The sequence below is a fragment of the Nerophis lumbriciformis genome, linkage group LG11 (genome assembly GCF_033978685.3).
Source record: "Nerophis lumbriciformis linkage group LG11, RoL_Nlum_v2.1, whole genome shotgun sequence".
NCBI classification, from domain to species: Eukaryota; Metazoa; Chordata; class Actinopteri; order Syngnathiformes; family Syngnathidae; genus Nerophis; species Nerophis lumbriciformis.
In genome coordinates this window covers 54248328-54275827 of record NC_084558.2, presented here as the reverse complement: position 1 = coordinate 54275827, position 27500 = coordinate 54248328, and the positions used below count along the sequence as shown (strand labels likewise).

Below are 27500 nucleotides of genomic sequence, written 5' to 3'. Positions count from 1 at the left end.
TCATCAAAAATCTAAAAAAAAAAAAAAACTAAGTCAAAATCTTAATTTGACAGTAAAATCCTGGCGACTGAAGACTTTAGTACAGGAATAGGAGAGAGAAATGAAGACTTTAGTGCAGGAATAGGAGAGATAAATGAAGACTTTAGTGCAGGAATAGGAGAGATAAATGAAGACTTTAGTACAGGAATAGGAGAGAGAAATGAAGACTTTAGTGCAGGAATAGGAGAGAGAAATGAAGACTTTAGTACAGGAATAGGAGAGAGAAATGAAGACTTTAGTGCAGGAATAGGAGAGAGAAATGAAGACTTTAGGAGAGAGAAATATGCCAGGTGGTCCTACCAAGTTGGTGCTGCTGCAGCGTCAGCACGCCCTCGCCCACCATGGTCGCCACGGTAACCTGCCTGAGCGCCAGCTGGCAGTGATGCTGCTGGTTCTCAGCACGCTGCTGCACGTACAAGCTTGTGTCTGTGGTGGGCGTCGATATCAGCTGACAGGAGTAAACAAACAAGAGTAAGCAAACAGTCAGCTGACAAGACTAAACAAACAGTCAGATGACAAGAGTAAACAAACAATCAGCTGACAAGAGTAAACAAGCAAGAGTAAACAAACAATCAGCTGACAAGAGTAAACAAGAGTAAACAAACAATCAGCTGACAAGTGTAACCAAACAATCAGCTGACAAGAGTAAACAAACAATCAGCTGACAAGAGTAAACAAACAAGAGTAAACAAACAATCAGCTGACTAGAGTAAACAAACAACCAGCTGACAAGTGTAACCAAACAATCAGCTGACAAGAGTAAACAAACAAGAGTAAACAAACAATCAGCTGAGAAGAGTAAACAAACAATCAGCTGACAAGAGTAAACAAACAGGAGTAAACAAACAATCAGTTGACAAGAGTAAACAAACAGGAGTAAACAACTGACAAGAGTCTACAAACAACCAGCTGACAGGAGTCAACAAACAATCAGTTGACAAGAGTAAACAATCAGCTGACAAGAGTAAACAAACAGTCAGCTGACAAGAGTAAGCAAACAAGAGTAAACAAAGAAAAGTAAATAAACAATCAGCTGACAATAGTAAACAAAAAAGAGTAAACAAACAATCAGCTGACAAGAGTAAACAAACAATCAGTGGATGCGAGTAAACAAAAAAGAGTAAACAAACAACCAGCTGACAAGAGTAAACAAACAATCAGTGGATACGAGTAAACAAACAATCAGCTGACAAGAGTAAACAAACAAGAGTAAACATTCAGCTGACAAGAGTATACAAACAAGAGTAAACAATCAGCTAACAAGAGTAAACAAACAGTCAGATGACAAGAGTAAACAAACAATCAGCTGACAAGAGTAAGCAAAACAAGAGTAAACAAACAATCAGCTGATATGAGTAAACAATGAAGAGTAAACAAACAATCAGATGACAAGAGTAAACAAAAAATAGTAAACAAACAATCAGCTGACAAGAGTAAACAAACAATCAGTGGATAAAAGTAAACAAACAATCAGCTGACAAGAGTAAACAAAAAATAGTAAACAAACAATCAGCTGACAAGAGTAAACAAACAATCAGTGGATACAAGTAAACAAACAATCAGCTGACAAGAGTAAACAAACAATCAGTGGATAAGAGTAAACAAACAATCAGCTGACAAGAGTAAACAATCAGTGGATACAAGTAAACAAACAATCAGCTGACAAGAGTAAACAAAAAATAGTAAACAAACTATCAGCTGACAAGAGTAAACAAACAATCAGTGGATAAGAGTAAACAAACAATCATCTGACAAGAGTAAACAAAGAATCAGTGGATAAGAGTAAACAAACAATCAGCTGACAAGAGTAAATAAACAATCAGTGGATACGAGTAAACAAACAATCAGCTGACAAGAGTAAACAAACAATCAGCTGACAAGAGTAAACAAACAAGAGTAAACAATCAGCTAACAAGAGTAAACAAACAATCAGTGGATAAGAGGAAACAAACAATCAGCTGACAAGAGTAAGCAAAACAAGAGTAAACAAAAAAGAGTAAACAAACAATCAGCTGACAAGAGTAAACAAAGAAGAGTAAACAAACAATCAGCTGACAAGAGTAAACAAACAATCAGCTGACAAGAGTAAGCAAAACAAGAGTAAACAAAAAAAGAGTAAACAAACAATCAGCTGACAAGAGTAAGCAAAACAAGAGTAAACAAAAAAGAGTAAACAAACAATCAGCTGACAAGAGTAAACAAACAGGAGTAAACAAACAATCAGTTGACAAGAGTAAACAAACAGGAGTAAACAACTGACAAGAGTCTACAAACAACCAGCTGACAGGAGTCAACAAACAATCAGTTGACAAGAGTAAACAATCAGCTGACAAGAGTAAACAAACAGTCAGCTGACAAGAGTAAGCAAACAAGAGTAAACAAAGAAAAGTAAATAAACAATCAGCTGACAATAGTAAACAAAAAAGAGTAAACAAACAATCAGCTGACAAGAGTAAACAAACAATCAGTGGATGCGAGTAAACAAAAAAGAGTAAACAAACAACCAGCTGACAAGAGTAAACAAACAATCAGTGGATACGAGTAAACAAACAATCAGCTGACAAGAGTAAACAAACAAGAGTAAACATTCAGCTGACAAGAGTATACAAACAAGAGTAAACAATCAGCTAACAAGAGTAAACAAACAGTCAGATGACAAGAGTAAACAAACAATCAGCTGACAAGAGTAAGCAAAACAAGAGTAAACAAACAATCAGCTGATATGAGTAAACAATGAAGAGTAAACAAACAATCAGATGACAAGAGTAAACAAAAAATAGTAAACAAACAATCAGCTGACAAGAGTAAACAAACAATCAGTGGATAAGAGTAAACAAACAATCAGCTGACAAGAGTAAACAAAAAATAGTAAACAAACAATCAGCTGACAAGAGTAAACAAACAATCAGTGGATACAAGTAAACAAACAATCAGCTGACAAGAGTAAACAAACAATCAGTGGATAAGAGTAAACAAACAATCAGCTGACAAGAGTAAACAATCAGTGGATACAAGTAAACAAACAATCAGCTGACAAGAGTAAACAAAAAATAGTAAACAAACTATCAGCTGACAAGAGTAAACAAACAATCAGTGGATAAGAGTAAACAAACAATCATCTGACAAGAGTAAACAAAGAATCAGTGGATAAGAGTAAACAAACAATCAGCTGACAAGAGTAAATAAACAATCAGTGGATACGAGTAAACAAACAATCAGCTGACAAGAGTAAACAAACAATCAGCTGACAAGAGTAAACAAACAAGAGTAAACAATCAGCTAACAAGAGTAAACAAACAATCAGTGGATAAGAGGAAACAAACAATCAGCTGACAAGAGTAAGCAAAACAAGAGTAAACAAAAAAGAGTAAACAAACAATCAGCTGACAAGAGTAAACAAAGAAGAGTAAACAAACAATCAGCTGACAAGAGTAAACAAACAATCAGCTGACAAGAGTAAGCAAAACAAGAGTAAACAAAAAAAGAGTAAACAAACAATCAGCTGACAAGAGTAAGCAAAACAAGAGTAAACAAAAAAGAGTAAACAAACAATCAGCTGACAAGAGTAAGCAAAACAAGAGTAAACAAAGAATAGTAAACAAACAATCAAGGTGCGTTCTTACCATTAACCTTCGTTTGCCCTTGAAAGTCGCCAAAAAGTCCTTCAAGGCAGTTTTGTCCTTCTCACTCACTTCCTGTTTGGACTTATTTCCTTTTCTTTTCCTCCCTTTCTTTCCCTTCTTCCCTTTGCCCTTCTTCTCTTCCTTGTTGTTCTTCTCTTCCTTGTTGCTGTTCTCTTCCTTGTTGTTTGTCTCTTCCTTGTTGTTTCTCTCTTCTTCTTTCACCTTCTCCTCCGCCCACTTGTTAGAGCCTTCAGCTAAAGACGTGTCAGGCCTTCAAAACAACCACATGGGAAAGTAGAGACGCATTGGAAGGAAGTCATCAGACGGTGATCCGGATCATCCCCAAAATGTCATCACGTCTTCTTTATCTCGTTTGTGACTTTTATCAAGACTTGTCTGACTTGTCTACTGTGGAGGACATTTGTGTCTTCAGTACCAAACTTGGGTTTTTACACTCAATTTATGCTGATGATTTTTTGGGTGTTGCAATTTTGTGAAATTAATTTAAAAAAATATATAAACTAAAAAAATGTTTGGAAAAAAAAAGTGTTAGCAGGATTAAAATTCAGAATTTTAAAAGTTAGCATATAAAAATTCAGTGTTTCAAAACTTTGTGTTTAAAAATTCAGAGTAAAGCAATTTAATGTATAAAAATTAATTGTTATAAAATGTAGTGTTTCAAAATGTAGTACATAAAAATGATGTGTTTTAAATTCATTGTGTAAAAATTCAGTTTATAAAAAGTCAGTGTATAAAGAATTTAGTGTTTTAAAGTTCAATGTATAAAAATGCAATGTTTCAAAATTAAAAGGGTTTTAAAATTCAGTGTTTTAAATTAATTGTGTAAAAAAAATGAGTGTATAATGTTGTGTTTAAAAATTAATTATTTAAAATTCAGGGTGAAACTATTTAATGTATAAAAATTCAGTGTTTTAAAATTCAGGGTATAAAAATTCAGTGTTTCAAATTTGTGTGTATAAAAATTCTGTATTTTAAATTAATTGTGTAAAAAAAAATTGTGCTTTAAAATTCAGGGTATAAAAATTCAGTATTTTAAATCCATTGTGTAAAAAAAATTCAGTGTTTTAAGATTTAGTGTATAAAAATTCAGTGTTTCAAAATGTTGGGTTTAAAAATTAATTATTTAAAATTCAGGGTGAAACTATTTAATGTATAACAAATGAGTGTTTCAAAATGTTGTGTTTCAAAATTAAGTATTTAAAATTCAAGGTGGGACTATTTAATGTATAAAAATTCAGTGTTTTAAAATTGTGTGTACAAAAATTCAGTGTATAAAAATTTAGTGTTTCAAAATGTTGTGTTTACAAATTCATTATTTAAAATTCAGGGTGAAACTATTTAATGTATAAAAATTCAGTGTTTTAAAATTCAGGGTATAAAAATTCAGTGTTTCAAAATTGTGTGTATAAAAATTCCGTATTTTAAATTAATTGTGTAAAAAAATTCAGAGTTTTCAAATTCAGGGTATAAAAATTCAGTATTTTAAACGCATTGTGTAAAAAAAATCAGTGTTTTAAGATTTAGTGTATAAAAATTCAGTGTTTCAAAATGTTGTGTTTAAAAATTAATTATTTAAAATTCAAGGTGAAACTATTTAATGTATAAAAATTCAGTGTTTTAAAATTGTGTGTACAAAAATTCAGTGTTTTAAAATTGTGTGTACAAAAATTCAGTGTTTTAAAATTCAGTGTATAAAAATTCAGTGTTTCAAAATTCATTATTTAAAATTCAGGGTGAAACTATTTAATGTATCAAAATTCAGTGTTTTAAAATTCAGGGTATAAAGATTCAGTGTTTCAAAATTGTGTGTATGAAAATTAATCCATCCATTTTCTACCACTTATTCCCTTCGGGGTCGCGGGGGGTGCTGAAGCCTATCTCAGCTACAATCGGGCGGAAGGCGGGGTACACCCTGGACAAGTCGCCACCTCATCGCAGGGCCAACACATTCAGTATTTTAAATTAATTGTGTAAAAAAAATCAGTGTTTCAAAATGTTGTGTTTAAAAATGCATTATTTAAAATTCAGGGTGAAACTATTTAATGTATAAAAATTCAGTGTTTTAGAATTCAGGGTATAAAAATTCAGTGTTTCAAAATTGTGTGTATACAAATTCAGTATTTTAAATTCATTGTGTAAAAAAAATTCAGTGTTTTAAAATTCAGTGTATAAAAATTCAGTGTTTTAAAATTCAGGGTATAAAAATTCAGTGTTTCAAAATGTGTTTCAAAATGCATTATTTAAAATTCAAGGTTAAATTATTTAAAGTATAAAAATTCAGTGTTTCAAAATGTTGTGTTTCAAAATTAAGTATTTAAAATTCAGGGTGAAACTATTTAATGCATAAAAATTCTGTGTTTTAAAATTGTGTGTACAAAAATTCAGTGTTTTAAAATTCAGTGTATAAAAATTCAATGTTTCAAAATGTTGCATTTCCAAATTCATTATTTAAAATTCAGGGTGAAACTATTTAATGTATAAAAACTCTGTGTTTTAAAATTCAGGGTATAAAAATTCAGTGTTTCAAAATTGTGTGTATAAACATTCCGTATTTTAAATTAATTGTGCAAAAAAATTCAGTGTTTTAAAATTCAGGGTATAGAAATTCAGTATTTTAAATTCATTGTGTAAAAAATTCAGTGTTTTAAGATTTAGTGTATAAAAATTCAGTGTTTCAAAATGTTGTGTTTACAAATTTATTATTTAAAATTCAGGGTGAAACTATTTAATGTATAAAAATTCAGTGTTTTAAAATTCAGGGTATAAAAATTCAGTGTTTCAAAATTGTGTGTATAAAAATTCCGTATTTTAAATTAATTGTGTAAAAAAATTCAGAGTTTTAAAATTCAGGGTATAAAAATACAGTATTTTAAACGCATTGTGTAAAAAAAATCAGTGTTTTAAGATTTAGTGTATAAAAATTCAGTGTTTCAAAATGTGTTTAAAAATTAATTATTTAAAATTCAAGGTGAAACTATTTAATGTATAAAAATTCAGTGTTTTAAAATTGTGTGTACAAAAATTCAGTGTTTTAAAATTGTGTGTACAAAAATTCAGTGTTTTAAAATTCAGTGTATAAAAATTCAGTGTTTCAAAATTCATTATTTAAAATTCAGGGTGAAACTATTTAATGTATCAAAATTCAGTGTTTTAAAATTCAGGGTATAAAGATTCAGTGTTTCAAAATTGTGTGTATGAAAATTAATCCATCCATTTTCTACCACTTATTCCCTTCGGGGTCGCGGGGGGTGCTGAAGCCTATCTCAGCTACAATCGGGCGGAAGGCGGGGTACACCCTGGACAAGTCGCCACCTCATCGCAGGGCCAACACATTCAGTATTTTAAATTAATTGTGTAAAAAAATTCAGTGTTTCAAAATGTTGTGTTTAAAAATGCATTATTTAAAATTCAGGGTGAAACTATTTCATGTATAAAAATTTAATGTTTTAAAATTCAGGGTATAAAAATTCAGTGTTTCAAAATTGTGTGTATACAAATTCAGTATTTTAAATTCATTGTGTAAAAAAATTCAGTGTTTTAAAATTCAGTGTATAAAAATTCAGTGTTTCAAAATGTGTTTAAAAATGCATTATTTAAAATTCAGGGTTAAACTATTTAAAGTATAAAAATTCAGTGTTTCAAAATGTTGTGTTTAAAAATTAAGTATTTAAAATTCAAGGTGAAACTATTTAATGTATAAAAATTCAGTGTTTTAAAATTGTGTGTACAAAAATTCAGTGTTTTAAAATTTAGTGTATAAAAAATCAGTGTTTCAAAATGTTGTGTTTACAAATTCATTATTTAAAATTCAGGGTGAAACTATTTCATGTATAAAAATTCAGTGTTTTAGAATTCAGGGTATAAAAATTCAGTGTTTCAAAATTGTGTGTATAAAAACTCTGTATTTTAAATTAATTGTGTTAAAAAATTCAGTGTTTTAAAATTCATGGTATAAAAATTCAGTATTTTAAATCCATTGTGTAAAAAAAATTCAGTGTTTTAAGATTTAGTGTTTAAAAATTCAGTGTTTCAAAATGTTGGGTTTAAAAATTATTTATTTAAAATTCAGGGTGAAACCATTTAATGTATAACAAATCAGTGTTTCAAAATGTTGTGTTTAAAAATTAAGTATTTAAAATTCAAGGTGGGACTATTTAATGTACAAAAATTCAGTGTTTTAAAATTCAGTGTATAAAAATTCAATGTTTCAAAATGTTGTATTTCCAAATTCATTATTTAAAATTCAGGGTGAAACTATTTAATGTATAAAAACTCAGTGTTTTAAAATTCAGGGTATAAAAATTCAGTGTTTCAAAATTGTGTGTATAAACATTCCGTATTTTAAATTAATTGTGCAAAAAAATTCAGTGTTTTAAAATTCAGGGTATAGAAATTCAGTATTTTAAATTCATTGTGTAAAAAATTCAGTGTTTTAAGATTTAGTGTATAAAAATTCAGTGTTTCAAAATGTTGTGTTTACAAATTTATTATTTAAAATTCAGGGTGAAACTATTTAATGTATAAAAATTCAGTGTTTTAAAATTCAGGGTATAAAAATTCAGTGTTTCAAAATTGTGTGTATAAAAATTCCGTATTTTAAATTAATTGTGTAAAAAAATTCAGAGTTTTAAAATTCAGGGTATAAAAATACAGCATTTTAAACGCATTGTGTAAAAAAAATCAGTGTTTTAAGATTTAGTGTATAAAAATTCAGTGTTTCAAAATGTTGTGTTTAAAAATTAATTATTTAAAATTCAAGGTGAAACTATTTAATGTATAAAAATTCAGTGTTTTAAAATTGTGTGTACAAAAATTCAGTGTTTTAAAATTGTGTGTACAAAAATTCAGTGTTTTAAAATTGTGTGTACAAAAATTCAGTGTTTTAAAATTCAGTGTATAAAAATTCAGTGTTTCAAAATTCATTATTTAAAATTCAGGGTGAAACTATTTAATGTATCAAAATTCAGTGTTTTAAAATTCAGGGTATAAAGATTCAGTGTTTCAAAATTGTGTGTATAAAAATGAATCCATCCATTTTCTACCACTTATTCCCTTCGGGGTTGCGGGGGGTGCTGAAGCCTATCTCAGCTACAATCGGGCGGAAGGCGGGGTACACCCTGGACAAGTCGCCACCTCATCGCAGGGCCAACACATTCAGTATTTTAAATTAATTGTGTAAAAAAATTCAGTGTTTCAAAATGTTGTGTTTAAAAATGCATTATTTAAAATTCAGGGTGAAACTATTTCATGTATAAAAATTCAGTGTTTTAGAATTCAGGGTATAAAAATTCAGTGTTTCAAAATTGTGTGTATACAAATTCAGTATTTTAAATTCATTGTGTAAAAAAATTCAGTGTTTTAAAATTCAGTGTATAAAAATTCAGTGTTTCAAAATGTGTTTCAAAATGCATTATTTAAAATTCAGGGTTAAACTATTTAAAGTATAAAAATTCAGTGTTTTAAAATTGTGTGTACAAAAATTCAGTGTTTTAAAATTTAGTGTATAAAAAATCAGTGTTTCAAAATGTTGTGTTTACAAATTCATTATTTAAAATTCAGGGTGAAACTATTTAATGTCTAAAAAGGCAGTGTTTTAAAATTCAGGGTATAAAAATTCAGTGTTTCAAAATTGTGTGTATAAAAAATCAGTATTTTAAATTAATTGTGTAAAAGAATTCAGTGTTTTAAAATTGTGTGTATAAAAATTCCGTATTTTAAATTAATTGTGTAAAAAAATTCAGAGTTTTAAAATTCAGGGTATAAAAATACAGTATTTTAAACGCATTGTGTAAAAAAATCAGTGTTTTAAGATTTTGTGTATAAAAATTCAGTGTTTCAAAATTGTGTGTATACAAATTCAGTATTTTCAATTCATTGTGTAAAAAAATTCAGTGTTTTAAAATTCAGGGTATACAAATTCAGTGTTTTAAAATTCAGTGTATAAAAATTCAGTGTTTCAAAATGTGTTTAAAAATGCATTATTTAAAATTCAGGGTTAAACTATTTAATGTATAAAAATTCAGTGTTTTAAAATGTTGTGTTTCAAAATTCAGTGTTTTGAAGTCCATTGTTTAAAAATGTAATGTATAAACAAATCACCTTTGGTTCTTCTCTTCATGTTTTCCCGCCGACACGTGCGCCCTCTCCCTCGCCACTTCCTGTTTGCCTCCGCCGGACTTCCTGCCGGTGCTGGGCGCCTTACGGATGACGAACCTGGACCTCCCGCTGAGGATGTCCTGGATCTTGCTCCTCAGGGCGGCTTTCCTCCTCTGCGAGGCGACCATTGAGCTGGCGTGACTCGGCCTGGGCGTGATCCTCTTCTTCATCCTCCTCCTCGTCACCCGAACCTTCTTCCTCCGGCCGCCTCCGCAGCTGCCGGAACAAAAGATGGCGTCAGACGCTCCCGGGACCACCTTGAGGCGTTTACCTTATCCTGGATCCCCTCCTGGTGATCTTCTCCAGCTTCCTGGCGGGCAGCTGGTCGATGACTTCCAAGATGGCCGCCACACGCACCGGGTAGGGGAAGCGCTCGCTGACTCGCAGGTTTTTTTTCAGGACCAACATGTTGAAGGCTTGGTCCTGAAAGATGTGATTGGTGATACCAGGTCCCAGTCCCATACTGCTTGTAGGTATCGGTCAGATAGCAGCAGTATTGTACTATTGTATACCACACAAAATACCGGTACTTTTTATTTTTTTAATGGACAAAATGTCACTGCTGGTAAAAAGAGCATGTGAGTCAACACACACACAGAGCACTTGCAAGCAGAGACGTGTTTTGCCTTCAACACTGCCGGTAAAGGTGACGCCATGAAAGCTGAAGCGGCGCTCTGGTTCTTGAAAGTACTTTTTTTATTTGAGGGAAAAAAAAAATAAATGAATACATTTTCATGCAAAAATTTTAGGAATATTTTGACTTTTCTGACTGTTTTGGGTTGTTTTTTTGAGAAAAAGTTAGTAACATTTTGTGAGAAAAGTTGTCATCGTACAAGAATTATGTTGGAATATTTTGAGAAAAAAAAAGTTAAAAAATGCACAAGAAAAAAGTATAACCTTTTTTTTTTTTTTTATATATATAAAAAAAAAGTTGCAATATTGTGAGGAAAAAGTTATCTTGCAAAACTTTGAGGAATATTCTGACTTTGTTTGTTTTTTTGTTGTTATTTTTTGTGAGGAAAAAGTTATCCAGCAAGAATTGAGTAGAAATATTTTCTTAAAAGACTTTTTTTTGGGTTTCTTTTAAAAAGTCATCATTTAAGGGGGGGAAAAAATTGTGAAATTGTGAGAAATACTTTTTTTAACTAATATTCTGACTTTTCAGACTGTTTTTTTAGTTTTGTTTTTTTAGAACAAGCTAGTAATAATTTGTGAGAAAAGTTGTCATCGTATGAGAATTATGCTGGAATATTTTGAAAAAAAAGTTTAAAATGCAGAAGAAAAAAGTATAACATTTTAGAGGATTAAAGTCAGATGTGTTGTGAAAGAGTGTTTTTATTTTTTATTTTTATTTTTTTTTTAGAAAAAAAAGTTGCAATATTGTGAGGAAAAAGTTATGTAGCAAAACCTTTACGAATATTCTGACTTTTCTGACTGTTTTTTTTTTTTTTTAGAAAAAATTAGTAATATTTTGTGAGAAAAGTTGTCATCGTACAAAAATTATATTGGAATATTTTGAGAAAAAAAGTTACAAATTCACAAAAAAAGTATAACATTTTAGAGGATTAAATTCAGATGTGTTGTGAAAGAGTTTTATAAAAAAAAATGTGTTTGTTTTTTTAGAAAAATAAAGTTGCAATATTGTGAGGAAAAAGTTATCCAACAAACAAATATTCTGCCTTTTTTTTATTTTATTTTTTTCATTTTTAGAAAAAGTTAGTAATATTTTATGAGAAAAGTATGAGAATTATGCTGGAATATTTTGAAGAAAAAAAAGTTAAAAAGGCACAAAAAAGGTATAGCATTTTAGAAGATTAAAGTCAGATGTATTGTTTATTTTGTTGTTTTTTTGTTGTTGTTTTTGTGAGGAAAAAGTTATCCAGCAAGAGTTGAGTAGAATTATTTTAAAAAAGAAAGTTTTTTGAGTTTCTTTTAAAAAGTCATCATTTGAGTGTTTTTTGTTGTTGTTGTTGTTGTTGTTTTTTAGAAGAAAAAAAAAGTTGCAATATTGTGAGGAAAAAGTTATCTAGCAAAACATTTGAGAAGATTAAAGTCAGATGTATTGTTTATTTTGTTGTTTTTTTGTTGTTGTTTTTTGTGAGGAAAAAGTTTCTCCAGCAAGAATTGAGTATAATTATTTAAAAAAAGAAAGTTTTCTTGGGTTAACCAGCAAGAATTTTAGGAATATTCTGACTTTTCTGACTGTTTTGGGTTGTTTTTTTTTAGAAAAAGTTAGTAATATTTTGTGAGAAAAGTTGTCATCGTACAAGAAATATGTTGGAATATTTTGAGAAAAAAAGTTAAAAAAATGCACAAGAAAAAAATATTACATTTTTTTATAATTATTTTTATTATAAAAAAAAAAGTGGCAATATTGTGAGGAAAAAGTTATCTTGCAAAACTTTTGGGAATATTCTGACTTTTCTGACTTTGTTTGTTTTGTTGTTTTTTTGTGAGGAAAAAGTTATCCAGCAAGAATTGAGTAGAAATATCTTTAAAAAAGAACGTTTTTTGGGGTTTCTTTTAAAAAGTCATCATTTTTGGGGGGGGAGAAATAGTGAAATTGTGAGAAAAAAATTGTGTACAAGACTTTGTAGGAATAGTCTGAGAAAAAAACAATTTTATTTTAAAAGAAAAAAATATGTAATTTTACAAGATTAAAGTCAAATATATTATGAATTTTTTTTTTTTTTTTTTTTTTAGAATTTTAGAGGATTAAAGTCAGATGTATGGGGAATTTATTTTATTTTTTATTTTTTTAATGCAATATTGAAAAGGAAAAAAGTTATCTAGCAAGAATTTTAGGAATATTCTGACTTTTCAGACTGTTTTTTTTTAGTTTTGTTTTTTTAGAACAAGCTAGTAATATTTTGTGAGAAAAGTTGTCATCGTATGAGAATTATGCTGGAATATTTTGAGGAAAAAAAGTTTAAAATACAGAAGAAAAAAGTATAACATTTTAGAGGATTCAAGTCAGATGTGTTGTGAAAGAGTGTTTTTATTTATTTTATTTATTTATTTTTAGAAAAAAAAGTTGCAATATTGTGAGGAAAAAGTTATGTAGCAAAACTTTTAGGAATATTCCGACTTTTCTGACTGGTTTTTTTTTTTGAGAAAAAGTTAGTAACATTTTGTGAGAAAAGTTGTCATCGTACAAGAATTATGTTGGAATATTTTGAGAAAAAAAAGTTAAAAAATGCACAAGAAAAAAGTATAACCTTTTTATTTTTTTTTATATATAAAAAAAAAGTTGCAATATTGTGAGGAAAAAGTTATCTTGCAAAACTTTGAGGAATATTCTGACTTTGTTTGTTTTTTTGTTGTTATTTTTTGTGAGGAAAAAGTTATCCAGCAAGAATTGAGTAGAAATATTTTCTTAAAATACTTTTTTTTTTGTTTCTTTTAAAAAGTCATCATTTTAGGGGGGGGGAAATAGTGAAATTGTGAGAAATACTTTTTGTACAAGACTTTGTAGGAATAGTCTAAGAAAAAAACAATTGTATTTTACAAGAAAAAATTATGTAATTTTACAAGATTAAAGTCAAATATATTATGAAAAAAAAAATCATTTTTTTATTTATTTTTTTATTTTTTTAGAATTTTTGAGTATTCAAGTCAGATGTGTTGTGAAAGAGTGTTTTTGGGGGGGTTTTTTTTAGAAAAAAAAAAGTGGCAATATTGTGAGGAAAAAGTTATCTTGCAAAACTTTTAGGAATATTCTGACTTTTCTGACTTTGTTTTGTTTTTTTTGTTTTTTGTGAGGAAAAATTTATCCAGCAAGAATTGAGTAGAAATATCTTTAAAAAAGAAAGTTTTTTGGGGTTTCTTTTAAAAAGTCATCATTTTTTGGGGGGGAGAAATAGTGAAATTGTGAGAAAAAAATTGTATACAAGACTTTGTAGGAATAGTCTGAGAAAAAAACAATTTTATTTTAAAAGAAAAAAATATGTAATTTTAGAAGATTAAAGTCAAATATATTATGAATTTTTTTTTATTTTTTTTTAGAATTTTAGAAGATTAAAGTCAGATGTATGGGGAATTTATTTTATTTTTTATTTTTTTAATGCAATATTGAAAAGGAAAAAAGTTATCTAGCAAGAATTTTAGGAATATTCTGACTTTTCAGACTGTTTTTTTTTGTTTTTGTTTTTTTAGAACAAGCTAGTAATATTTTGTGAGAAAAGTTGTCATCGTATGAGAATTATGCTGGAATATTTTGAGGAAAAAAAGTTTAAAATACAGAAGAAAAAAGTATAACATTTTAGAGGATTCAAGTCAGATGTGTTGTGAAAGAGTGTTTTTATTTATTTATTTATTTATTTTTTTAGAAAAAAAAGTTGCAATATTGTGAGGAAAAAGTTATGTAGCAAAACTTTTAGGAATATTCCGACTTTTCTGACTGTTTTTTTTTTTTGAGAAAAAGTTAGTAACATTTTGTGAGAAAAGTTGTCATCGTACAAGAATTATGTTGGAATATTTTGAGAAAAAAAAGTTAAAAAATGCACAAGAAAAAAGTATAACCTTTTTTTTTTTTTTTTATATATAAAAAAAAAGTTGCAATATTGTGAGGAAAAAGTTATCTTGCAAAACTTTGAGGAATATTCTGACTTTGTTTGTTTTTTTGTTGTTATTTTTTGTGAGGAAAAAGTTATCCAGCAAGAATTGAGTAGAAATATTTTCTTAAAAGACTTTTTTTTTGGTTTCTTTTAAAAAGTCATCATTTAAGGGGGGGGGGAAATTGTGAAATTGTGAGAAATACTTTTTATACAAGACTTTGTAGGAATAGTCTAAGAAAAAAACAATTGTATTTTACAAGAAAAAATTATGTAATTTTACAAGATTAAAGTCAAATATATTATGAAAAAAAAAAATCATTTTTTTATTTTTTAGGTTTTTTTTTAGAATTTTTGAGTATTCAAGTCAGATGTGTTGTGAAAGAGTGGGGTTTTTTTGGGTTTTTTTAGAAAAAAAAAAGTGGCAATATTGTGAGGAAAAAGTTATCTTGCAAAACTTTTAGGAATATTCTGACTTTTCTGACTTTGTTTGTTTTGTTTTTTTTGAGGAAAAATTTATCCAGCAAGAATTGAGTAGAAATATCTTTAAAAAAGAAAGTTTTTTGGGGTTTCTTTTAAAAAGTCATCTTTTTTTTGAGGGCGGGGGGGTATACAAGACTTTGTAGGAATAGTCTGGGAAAAAAAACAATTTTATTTTACAAGAAAAACTTATGTAATTTCACAAGATTAAAGTCAAATACATTATGAAAAAAAGTATTTTTTTGGGTTTTTTTTTTTAGTATTTTAGAGGATTAAAGTCAGATGTATGGGGATTATTATTATTTTTTTTTTTTTTTAATGCAATATTGAAAAGGAAAAAAGTTATCTAGCAAGAATTTTAGGAATATTCTGACTTTTCAGACTGTTTTTTTAGTTTTGTTTTTTTAGAACAAGCTAGTAATATTTTGTGAGAAAAGTTGTCATCGTATGAGAATTATGCTGGAATATTTTGGAAAAAAAAGTTAAAAATGCAGAAGAAATAAGTATAACATTTTAGAGGATTAAAGTCAGATGTGTTGTGAAAGAGTGTTTTTATTTTATTTTTATTTTTTTTTTAGAAAAAAAAGTTGCAATATTGTGAGGAAAAAGTTATGTAGCAAAACTTTTAGGAATATTCCGACTTTTCTGACTGTTTTTTTTTTTTTTAGAAAAAGTTAGTAATATTTTGTGAGAAAAGTTGTCATCGTACAAAAATTATATTGGAATATTTTGAGAAAAAAAGTTACAAATTCACAAAAAAGTATAACATTTTAGAGGATTAAATTCAGATGTGTTGTGAAAGAGTTTTATAAAAAAAAATGTGTTTGTTTTTTTAGAAAAATAAAGTTGCAATATTGTGAGGAAAAAGTTATCCAACAAACAAATATTCTGCCTTTTTTTTTTTTTTTTTTTTTTTCATTTTTAGAAAAAGTTAGTAATATTTTATGAGAAAAGTATGAGAATTATGCTGGAATATTTTGAAGAAAAAAAAGTTAAAAAGGCACAAAAAAGGTACAGCATTTTAGAAGATTAAAGTCAGATGTATTGTTTATTTTGTTGTTTTTTTGTTGTTGTTTTTGTGAGGAAAAAGTTATCCAGCAAGAGTTGAGTAGAATTATTTTAAAAAAGAACGTTTTTTGAGTTTCTTTTAAAAAGTCATCATTTGAGTGTTTTTTGTTGTTGTTGTTGTTGTTGTTGTTTTTTAGAAAAAAAAAAAGTTGCAATATTGTGAGGAAAAAGTTATCTAGCAAAACATTTGAGAAGATTAAAGTCAGATGTATTGTTTATTTTGTTGTTTTTTTGTTGTTGTTTTTTGTGAGGAAAAAGTTATCCAGCAAGACTTGAGTATAATTATTTTAAAAAAAGAAAGTTTTCTTGGGTTTCTTTTAAAAAGTCATAATTTTTTTTGGGGGGGGGGGGGGGGGGGGGAATTGTGAAATTGTGAGAAAAACTTTTTATACAAGACTTTGTAGGAATAGTCTGAGAAAAATTATGTAATTTTATATTATTAAAGTCAAATAAATTATGAAAAAAAGTTTTTTTTGTTTTTTTTTTAGAATTTTAGAGGATTAAAGTCAGATGTATTATAATTTTTTATTTAATTTTATTTATTTATTTATTTTGTAATGCAATAGTATGAGAAAAAAAGTTATCCAGCAAGAATTTTAGGAATATTCTGACTTTTCTGACTCTTTTTTTTGTTTGTTTAAAAAAAAAAAAAAAGTCATTGTACAAAAAGTTCTTGGGGAATATTTAGAGAAAAATGTACAAAAAAAATTATACCATTTTACAAGATTAAATTCAGATGTATTGTGGATTTTTAATTTTTATTTTTTTTTTTATTTTTTTTTTTTAAAGAAAAATGCAATACTGTGAGAAAAAAGTTATCTAGCAAGAATTGAGTAGAAATATACATTAAAAAAAATCAAAATCAAAATAAAAACTATGCCATTTTACATGATGAAAGTCAAATATTTTGTGGAATTTTTTTTTATTTTTTTAAAAATTTTTTAGGAAAAAAGGAGTTATTGTGTTAAAACATAGCTAGCTAGGTGCTAACGTTCCTCTGCAGTGTTTGAACTACTTCAAAAATACCACAAATACAAACAAATACCACTCCACTTCAACTTAAAGACAGTATAAGTCCATTCCAGACTTGAATGGAAATGTGAATATTTTTCAGAGTAGTCAGTGTAAAGCTTGTATAAGACATGAGTCCCAGTAGTTGGCAGCAGAAGTGAGTAGCAAGTGTGGCGTCATTGTGTGGGGCTGCACGAGTGCTGTTGGCACTGGAGAGCTGTGGTTCATTTTGAAAAATGTCCAAAATCGTGTTGAAAATGTCACCATCCAGTGTGAACACCATTGCTGTCCTACACTGCCTTAGTGCCCTTGGGCAACCATCTTGCGCTTCTCCATGAAGAATGTTAAAGAAACCTTCAACGTTGGAATGGAATGTTTTTGCTAAATGAAGCGCAGCACTCGTGCAGCCCCAGACTGCGAGCAAGGACGTAGACAACGACCGACTCAAGCTGCACACGGACTACTTTAAAGCGGGCGCTGACCTGCGTGAGCTGCAGGTAGTGCAGCAGTCTGGTGACGGTGTCGGGGTCCAGGGTCTCCACCGTGGCGTCTCCTTGGGCGCTGGTCTTCTGGATCCTGCCCTCCATCATGGCGTTCTGCACGATGGTGACCAGCAGCGTGTCTCGCTCTGCCAGGCGGCAGTTCAGAAACTTCTAGAGGAGAAAGACAACATCAGCGCGTCGCCTGAAGGACCCGAAGGACCTAAAGGACATAAAGGACATAAAGGACCTGGTCCATGTCCTCCAGCTGCTTCTCCATCATGCGCAGGTAGTGGTCCTGGTGCGAGGGCGCCGTGATCACCCACAGACGCTTTTTACCTGCACAAAAAAAACATTTTATATACATGTATATATATATATATATATGTATATATATATATATATATATATATATATATATATATATATATACATGTATATATATATATATATATATATACAGTATATATATATATACATATATATATATATGTCTTAATAAGGTTATCCAAAAAATAGTGCTCGATACCGTAGTAGAGCGCAATATATGTATGTGTGGGAAAAAAAATCACAAGACTACTTCATCTCTACAGGCCTGTTTCATGAGGGGGGGTACCCTCAATCATCAGGAGATTTTAATGGGAGCATTCGCATACCATGGTTTATATAGGGCATAGAGTGGGTGGGTACAGGCTGGCGTAGGGCCGTGGTGATTGGCTCATGTGTTACCTAGGAGGTGTTTCCGTCTATGGCGGCATGCTGGTTTTGGAGTCGCTCTGTCTGGGGGCCGACGGCTCATTTGCAATTGTTTTGTTGTGGTTTGAGATGATTTGTCGTATATTGTTCATGCAGCTGTAGCTCAATTTAATGTTGTTCTTGTTGAATACTTTTCTTAGGGTGTTGTCTTTGGGAGAGTGTTTGTCAATCAGATTGAGGAATTTGTGTCCACGGAGCAGAAACGTGTGAACTCGTTGGGAGTTTCCTCCTCTCCCAGCTCGCTAGCCTCAATCTGAACCTTGGTATTTACCGTGATGACGGACTGGCAGTGTGTCGCGCCTCGCCAAGGAGCAGCGAGAATACCAAGAAGCGCATATGCCAAATTTTCAAAGAGAACGGCCTACGGATCACGATTGAAGCCAACAAGCAAACCGTCAACTTCCTTGACGTCACTTTCAACCTGAGAAATAACAGCTACCAACCATTCACGAAACCCAACACAACACTCCAATACGTGCACCATGACAGCAACCACCCACCCACCACCACGAAAAGAATACCTACCGGAATCAATAAAAGGCTATCGATGCTGTCATCTAGCAAAGCTGAATTTGACCAAGCAACCCCCCCGTACCAAAAAGCCCTTGATGAAAGCGGATACAATTTCACCCTCACCTATGAACCCACGCCAGGAAACCAACCAAAAAAGAACAGAAAACGAAACGACATCATCTGGTACAACCCCCCATACAGCAAAAACGTCTCAACTAACATTGGACACAAATTCCTCAATCTGATTGACAAACACTTTCCCAAAGATAACACCCTAAGAAAAGTATTCAACAAGAACAACATTAAATTGAGCTACAGCTGCATGAACAATATACGACAAATTATCTCAAACCACAACAAAACAATTGCAAATGAGCCGTCGGCCCCCAGACAGAGCGACTCCAAAACCAACAAAGGCTGTAACTGTCGAAAGAAACCTGATTGCCCTCTCAACGGGGGGTGCTTACAAACATCAGTTGTCTACCAATCTAAGGTAATACGCAAGGACATTAACACATCCGACACATATGTAGGATTAACCGAGGGAGAGTTCAAAACCAGATGGAACAATCACAAGGCTTCTTTCAGGAACCAAAACCTGCGGAATACCACAGAACTCAGCAAACACATTTGGGACCTCAAAGACAATAATGTTGAATATTCAATAACATGGCAAATTCTTGCATCCAGCACACCTTACAATAGTGGTAATAAAAGATGCAACCTATGCTTGAAAGAGAAACTGTTTATTATTTACCGTCCAGACCTGTCATCCCTCAACAAGCGCAGCGAAATTGTAACAGCATGCCGCCACAGACGGAAACACCTCCTAGGTAACACATGAGCCAATCACCACGCCCCTAGGCCAGCCTGTACCCACCCACTCTGTGCCCTATATAAACCATGGTATGTGAATGCTCCCATTAAAATCTCCTGATGATTGAGGGAACCCCCCCTCATGAAACAGGCCTGTAGAGATGAAATAGTCTTGTGATTTTTTTCCCACACATACATATATATATATATATATATATATATATATATATATATATATATATATATATATATATATATATATCAAATCAGTAATGTTCCTTCACACCTTCACCTTACTGCCAAAACTCCACAAACACACAAAAAAGTATAGAAACTCTTTTCTGCAATTAATTACTTGAATGTATTATTCACATGTGAATAATGCTGTATAATAGACTGTATTTATATTATTCACATGTGAATAATGCTGTATAATAGACTGTATTTGTGTTATTCACATGTGAATAATGCTGTATAATAGACTGTATTTATATTATTCACATGTGAATAATGCTGTATAATAGACTGTATTTATATTATTCACATGTGAATAATGCTGTATAATAGACTGTATTTATATTATTCACATGTGAATAATGCTGTATAATAGACTGTATTTATATTATTCGCATGTGAATAATGCTGTATAATAGACTGTATTTATATTATTCACATGTGAATAATGCTGTATAATAGACTGTATTTATGTTATTCACATGTGAATAATGCTGTATAATAGACTGTATTTATATTATTCACATGTGAATAATGCTGTATAATAGACTGTATTTATGTTATTCACATGTGAATAATGCTGTATAATAGACTGTATTTATATTATTCACATGTGAATAATGCTGTATAATAGACTGTATTTATATTATTCGCATGTGAATAATGCTGTATAATAGACTGTATTTATATTATTCACATGTGAACAATGCTGTATAATAGACTGTATTTATGTTATTCACATGTGAATAATGCTGTATAATAGACTGTATTTATATTCTTCACATGTGAATAATGCTGTATAATAGACTGTATTTATGTTATTCACATGTGAATAATGCTGTATAATAGACTGTATTTATATTATTCACATGTAAAAAATACCTAAGTGTTTATTGTCTATTGTGAGCGAACTGTGGTGCTGAATTTCCCCCAGGGATCAATACTTTCTATTCTATTCTATTATATTCTATTCTAAATAAATGATTTGCAACTAAAAAAAATATTTAACAACCCAAAAAACTATTTGCAACTAAAAAAATTAACAGTTTTCTTCAATTTAAAAGAAACAATTCTAATTGTATAAAAACAATTTTCTAAAATTAAAAAAAAAACGACTTCCCCAGTAAAAAACAACAACAACAACAAATTCTTCAATTTAAAAAAACGATTCTTAATTACAAAAAAATTAAATTATATTAAAAAAAAAAAAACGATTCAAGTATAAAAAACAATTTTCTACAAGTATGAAAAAATAACTTGCAAATATATATATATATATATATATATATATATATATATATATATATATATATATATATATATATATATATATATTTATTTATTTATTTATTTTTCTGCAAGTAAAAAAACTATTCAAAAAAGTTTAAAAAAAACTATTTTCTGGAAACAAAAACACGATTTGCAAGTAAAAAAAAAAAAAAACCAACAACAATTTCCTGTAAGTAAAAAACAATTGGCAAGTTAAAACAAACTATATTCTGCAATTAAAAAAACGATTCCCAAGTAAAAATAAGTATTAAAAAAATGTCTACAATTTAAAAAAAAAAGATTAGCAAATGATAGTTTAAAAAAATCTGCAAGTTAAAAAAAACGATTCAAAAATGTATGGAAAAAACAATGATTTGCAAGCAAAAAAACAATTGGCAAGTTTAAAAAAATTATTTTCTGCAAATAAAAAAAAAAACGATTCCCAATTAAAAAAGAAATAAAAATTAAATCAAAAAACGATTCTTACGTATAAAATAACAATTTATTTTAATTTAAAAAAAAAAAAAAAGGAAAAAGATTCAAGTATTAAAACATTTTCTGCAATTAAAAAAAAAAAGATTTGCAAATAATTAAAAAATAAATCTGCAAAATAAAAAAAACGATTCAAAAATGTATGGAAAAAAAAGATTTGTAAGTAAAAAAAAATAAAACTTCTGTAAGCAAAAAACAATTGGCAAGTTTAAAAAAAATATTTTGTGCAATTAAATAAACGATTCCCCAGTTTAAAAAAAACTATGTTCTGCAAGTTTAAAAAATGATTTTCAAGTATGAAAACTATTTTCTGCAATTAAAAAAAATGATTACAAAGTTTAAAAAATGTAAGAAAAATCAATTAAAAAATCATTAAAAAAAAAAAAAAAACGATTAGAGTATAGATTTTATACAATTAAAGAAAATATTTGCAAGTAAAAAAAAAACATTTTCTTCAGTAAAAAAATTATTCGCAAGTTTAAAAACAGTTTTCTACTAGCTTTTTAGCTAAGGTTATACGTTGTTACCTAAAAACAATGATTTTTGACATTTGGTACCAATTTGGATTTATGCTAACGTATCTTGTATTAGCATGCTAAAATTAGCATGCTAGCTTTTTAGCTAATTTTGTATGGTTATACCTAAAAATAATGATTTTTGATACTTGCCGCCACCTTGGATTTATGCTAACGTCTCCTATTTTAGCATGCCAACGTTTTTTGCTAGTTTTTAGCTAATTGTGTGTTTAAACCTAAAAATTATGATTTTCGATACTTGGCGCCATCTTGGAAGTTTGCCTTCATCTAATGCCAGCATGCTAACGTTAGCATGCTAACATTTTTTTGCTAGCTTTGTAGCTAATTTTGTATGGTTATACCTAAAAATAATGATTTTTGATACTTGCCGCGACCTTGGATTTATGCTTACGTATCCTATTTTAGCATGCCAACGTTTTTTTGCTAGTTTTTAGCTAATTGTGTGTTCAAACCTAAAAATTATGATTTTCGATACTTGGCGCCATCTTGGAAGTTTGCCTTCATCTAATGTCAGCATGCTAACGTTAGCATGCTAACATTTTTTTGCTAGCTTTGTAGCTAATTTTGTATGGTTATACCTAAAAATAATGATTTTTGATACTTGCCGCCACCTTGGATTTATGCTAACGTCTCCTATTTTAGCATGCCAACGTTTTTTTGCTAGTTTTTAGCTAATTGTGTGTTTAAACCTAAAAATTATGATTTTCGATACTTGGCGCCATCTTGGAAGTTTGCCTTCATCTAATGCCAGCATGCTAACGTTAGCATGCTAACATTTTTTTGCTAGCTTTGTAGCTAATTTTGTATGGTTATACCTAAAAATAATGATTTTTGATACTTGCCGCCACCTTGGATTTATGCTAACGTCTCCTATTTTAGCATGCCAACGTTTTTTTGCTAGTTTTTAGCTAATTGTGTGTTCAAACCTAAAAATTATGATTTTCGATACTTGGCGCCATCTTGGAAGTTTGCCTTCATCTAATGTCAGCATGCTAACGTTAGCATGCTAACATTTTTTTTGCTAGCTTTGTAGCTAATTTTGTATGGTTATACCTAAAAATAATGATTTTTGATACTTGCCGCCACCTTGGATTTATGCTAACGTCTCCTATTTTAGCATGCCAACGTTTTTTGCTAGTTTTTAGCTAATTGTGTGTTTAAACCTAAAAATTATGATTTTCGATACTTGGCGCCATCTTGGAAGTTTGCCTTCATCTAATGCCAGCATGCTAATGTTAGCATGCTAACGTTTCAGGCAAGCTTTTTAGCTAATCTTGTACGGTTACGCCTAAAACTCATGGATTTCGATACTCTGCACCATCTTAAAAGTATCTACCGACCCCCAGATAGCGGGTCCATCAAAATTTCCGCGGAGATTTTCTCGCTGTGATATTTAGGTTTTGCGCATTTTTAGGGTTAGCGGATACGCAGCTTGTATCAAATAAACAGATTAAGTCTGGAGAAGTATAGAGAAGTTTGTAAGCGCACAAATTATGACTAAAGCCCTTTAAAAGTCTTGGGTATGCTGGCCCAGAATTTGGTTCTGAGGCCATGCGAACACTTCTGTTCGTTTACTTGCCTGCAAAATCAGAGAGAAAATCCAACTCAGGCGCAAGACCCAAGTCTTCGGTCTTGTCTCCATGTCGTCTGTCCTCATCCAAGCCAAGTCCCAGCTCCGTTCCGGTTGGAAGGTCCGAATAGTCTCCCCAGTCCTTCACGTTGGGGTCCAGCTGGCTCTTGGTCTTGCTGCCGGGCCACGTGATCTGCCAGCTGGGCCGACAGAGACTCCACAGAGCCAGCAAGAGCCAGGGCGAGTGAAAGCTGCAGAACATCCTGGTCCAGATCCTGGTCCTAAACACCGGCTTCAGTCACAAAGAACTCAAGAAGCTTCCATGGTTTGAATCCCGGTCGGAATCTGCAGAGGGTTCAAGTCGTGCTTGTTAGGTGGAAAACATCAGGAATGAGAAAGACTTGAGACCCTCAAGTCAGCAGACAGGAGACACCCCCACCCCTCACACACACACACACACACACACACACACACACACACACACACACACACACACACACACACACACTCCTGGTTCACATTATACCCCGGGCTCGTTAACATGGATGGAATTTTGCTTCAAAGCCTTTGAGGCGGGAAAACCCACAAACCCACACACACACACACACACACACACACACACACACACACACACACACACACACACACACACACACACACACACACACACAACCTTCTGTTTCTGTAAAAGTGGGGACCTTAACCCTTATTCAACCCTACTAGATGAACTAAAAAAGCTCTTAGAGGGTGAATCCTGAATCTAGACGGTGATCCGGATCATCCCCAAAATGTAAGCATTTGTTCCTTATCCCATTTCGGACATTTTCCTGAAAGTTCAGTCAGAGAAAAGAAAGCGTAAAGTCATTCATGGAACGATCAACGAACTAGTCGCATCCAAACAGGCTGCAAGAGTATGGATGGGTACCGTTCACATTTCAATCGATACCGGTACCGGTTCCCAGTACCTGGTACTAAACAACACCAAATGTTGGTTCTTTTGTGTGTGTTGATAAATATTAAATTGTGTTTGATTTAAAAACGAGCTGATTATGATAACTGCTGTCCAGTTATTTCTCGTTTTATAATTGTCGTGTTATCATTTCCAAATACGACAATAAGTTGCCACTACAGTTTTTGTCGTACCCTACAAAGTGTTAATACTCGAAGTATTGGACTTGTTACACAGCAGCGGTTTGTTTGTAGCGTGCATATTAGTTGTACTTTTCATTAAGACTTCCGAAGGTGTTGGAATCGCCGTGTAAAATCGCTAATGCTAATCAGAAGCATGTCGATGGCAAAGCCTATGTATATTAGCATCAAGCTAACGCATTTTTATTTTTTTTTAAAGTGGAGCCTTGCTTTACTGACGGAGTGGATTGTGAGTAGGGGCTTTACAAATAAATGGCCCACAGTTGACTTTGGAATGCAGGGAACAGTAAAAACCAAATGTATTCCTCACACGGAACAAATCTCAGAGGAAGAAGGATCTGACAGGTGGAAGTCAATAGGACTAATCAAAGGAGCGACACAGGTGGAAGTCAATAGGACTAATCAAAGGAGTGACACAGGTGGAAGTCAATAGGACGAATCAAAGGAGCAACACAGGTGGAAGTCAATAGGACGAATCAAAGGAGCGACACAGGTGGAAGTCAATAGGACAAATCAAAGGAGTGACACAGGTGGAAGTCAATAGGACTAATCAAAGGAGCGACACAGGTGGAAGTCAATAGGACTAATCAAAGGAGCGACACAGGTGGAAGTCAATAGGACTAATCAAAGGAGCGACACAGGTGGAAGTCAATAGGACGAATCAAAGGAGCGACACAGGTGGAAGTCAATAGGACTAATCAAAGGAGTGACACAGGTGGAAGTCAATAGGACTAATCAAAGGAGCGACACAGGTGGAAGTCAATAGGACTAATCAAAGGAGCAACACAGGTGGAAGTCAATAGGACTAATCAAAGGAGTGACACAGGTGGAAGTCAATAGGACTAATCAAAGGAGCGACACAGGTGGAAGTCAATAGGACTAATCAAAGGAGCGACACAGGTGGAAGTCAATAGGACGAATCAAAGGAGCAACACAGGTGGAAGTCAATAGGACTAATCAAAGGAGCGACACAGGTGGAAGTCAATAGGACTAATCAAAGGAGCGACACAGGTGGAAGTCAATAGGACTAATCAAAGGAGCAACACAGGTGGAAGTCAATAGGACTAATCAAAGGAGCGACACAGGTGGAAGTCAATAGGACTAATCAAAGGAGCAACACAGGTGGAAGTCAATAGGACTAATCAAAGGAGTGACACAGGTGGAAGTCAATAGGACTAATCAAAGGAGCGACACAGGTGGAAGTCAATAGGACTAATCAAAGGAGCGACACAGGTGGAAGTCAATAGGACGAATCAAAGGAGCAACACAGGTGGAAGTCAATAGGACTAATCAAAGGAGCGACACAGGTGGAAGTCAATAGGACTAATCAAAGGAGCGACACAGGTGGAAGTCAATAGGACTAATCAAAGGAGCAACACAGGTGGAAGTCAATAGGACTAATCAAAGGAGCGACATAGGTGGAAGTCAATAGGACTAATCAAAGGAGCGACACAGGTGGAAGTCAATAGGACTAATCAAAGGAGCGACACAGGTGGAAGTCAATAGGACGAATCAAAGGAGCGACACAGGTGGAAGTCAATAGGACTAATCAAAGGAGCAACACAGGTGGAAGTCAATAGGACTAATCAAAGGAGCGACACAGGTGGAAGTCAATAGGACGAATCAAAGGAGCGACACAGGTGGAAGTCAATAGGACTAATCAAAGGAGCGACACAGGTGGAAGTCAATAGGACGAATCAAAGGAGCGACACAGGTGGAAGTCAATAGGACGAATCAAAGGAGCGACACAGGTGGAAGTCAATAGGACTAATCAAAGGAGCGACACAGGTGGAAGTCAATAGGACGAATCAAAGGAGCGACACAGGTGGAAGTCAATAGGACTAATCAAAGGAGCGACACAGGTGGAAGTCAATAGGACTAATCAAAGGAGCAACACAGGTGGAAGTCAATAGGACTAATCAAAGGAGCGACACAGGTGGAAGTCAATAGGACGAATCAAAGGAGCGACACAGGTGGAAGTCAATAGGACTAATCAAAGGAGCGACACAGGTGGAAGTCAATAGGACTAATCAAAGGAGCGACACAGGTGGAAGTCAATAGGACTAATCAAAGGAGTGACACAGGTGGAAGTCAATAGGACGAATCAAAGGAGCGACACAGGTGGAAGTCAATAGGACGAATCAAAGGAGCGACACAGGTGGAAGTCAATAGGACTAATCAAAGGAGTGACACAGGTGGAAGTCAATAGGACTAATCAAAGGAGCGACACAGGTGGAAGTCAATAGGACTAATCAAAGGAGCGACACAGGTGGAAGTCAATAGGACTAATCAAAGGAGCGACACAGGTGGAAGTCAATAGGACTAATCAAGGGAGTGACACAGGTGGAAGTCAATAGGACTAATCAAAGGAGCGACACAGGTGGAAGTCAATAGGACTAATCAAAGGAGCGACACAGGTGGAAGTCAATAGGACTAATCAAAGGAGCGACACAGGTGGAAGTCAATAGGACTAATCAAAGGAGCAACAGGTGCGCTGGCAGCACATGGAACAGAAAGTAAAGGTGCTTCAAAACAAAGAGAGCAAACAGGAAACACTGACAAAACAAGAGCGCCGGGACAGGAAGTGATTGTAAACACAACTCAAAGTGTCAATAGCAATTGTGAAACATAATCCAACAAGTAATGACGAGCAGGAAGTGGAGGAACTGGACTGGAAGAATTTCAGAAGAGTTTCTGGGAGGACAAGACTTGGTTGGATACGTTCCTCTGTACTA

General features: G+C 32.0%; 1 protein-coding gene across 1 annotated transcript in view; it reads right to left on the bottom strand.

The window, feature by feature from the left end:
• Positions 1-27500, bottom strand: part of ccdc80l2 (coiled-coil domain containing 80 like 2) — a 49266-nt gene that overhangs the window by 14033 nt on the left and 7733 nt on the right. Inside the window, exons 2-8 of the mRNA XM_061966371.1 lie at positions 23626-23961; positions 17681-17769; positions 17434-17604; positions 10111-10262; positions 9783-10055; positions 3663-3933; positions 340-487 (exon numbers count right to left, since the gene is read on the bottom strand). Coding sequence (XP_061822355.1) covers positions 340-487; positions 3663-3933; positions 9783-10055; positions 10111-10262; positions 17434-17604; positions 17681-17769; positions 23626-23878 — 1357 coding nt within the window. The 5' untranslated portion in view covers positions 23879-23961. The remainder of the gene's footprint in view (positions 1-339; positions 488-3662; positions 3934-9782; positions 10056-10110; positions 10263-17433; positions 17605-17680; positions 17770-23625; positions 23962-27500) is intronic.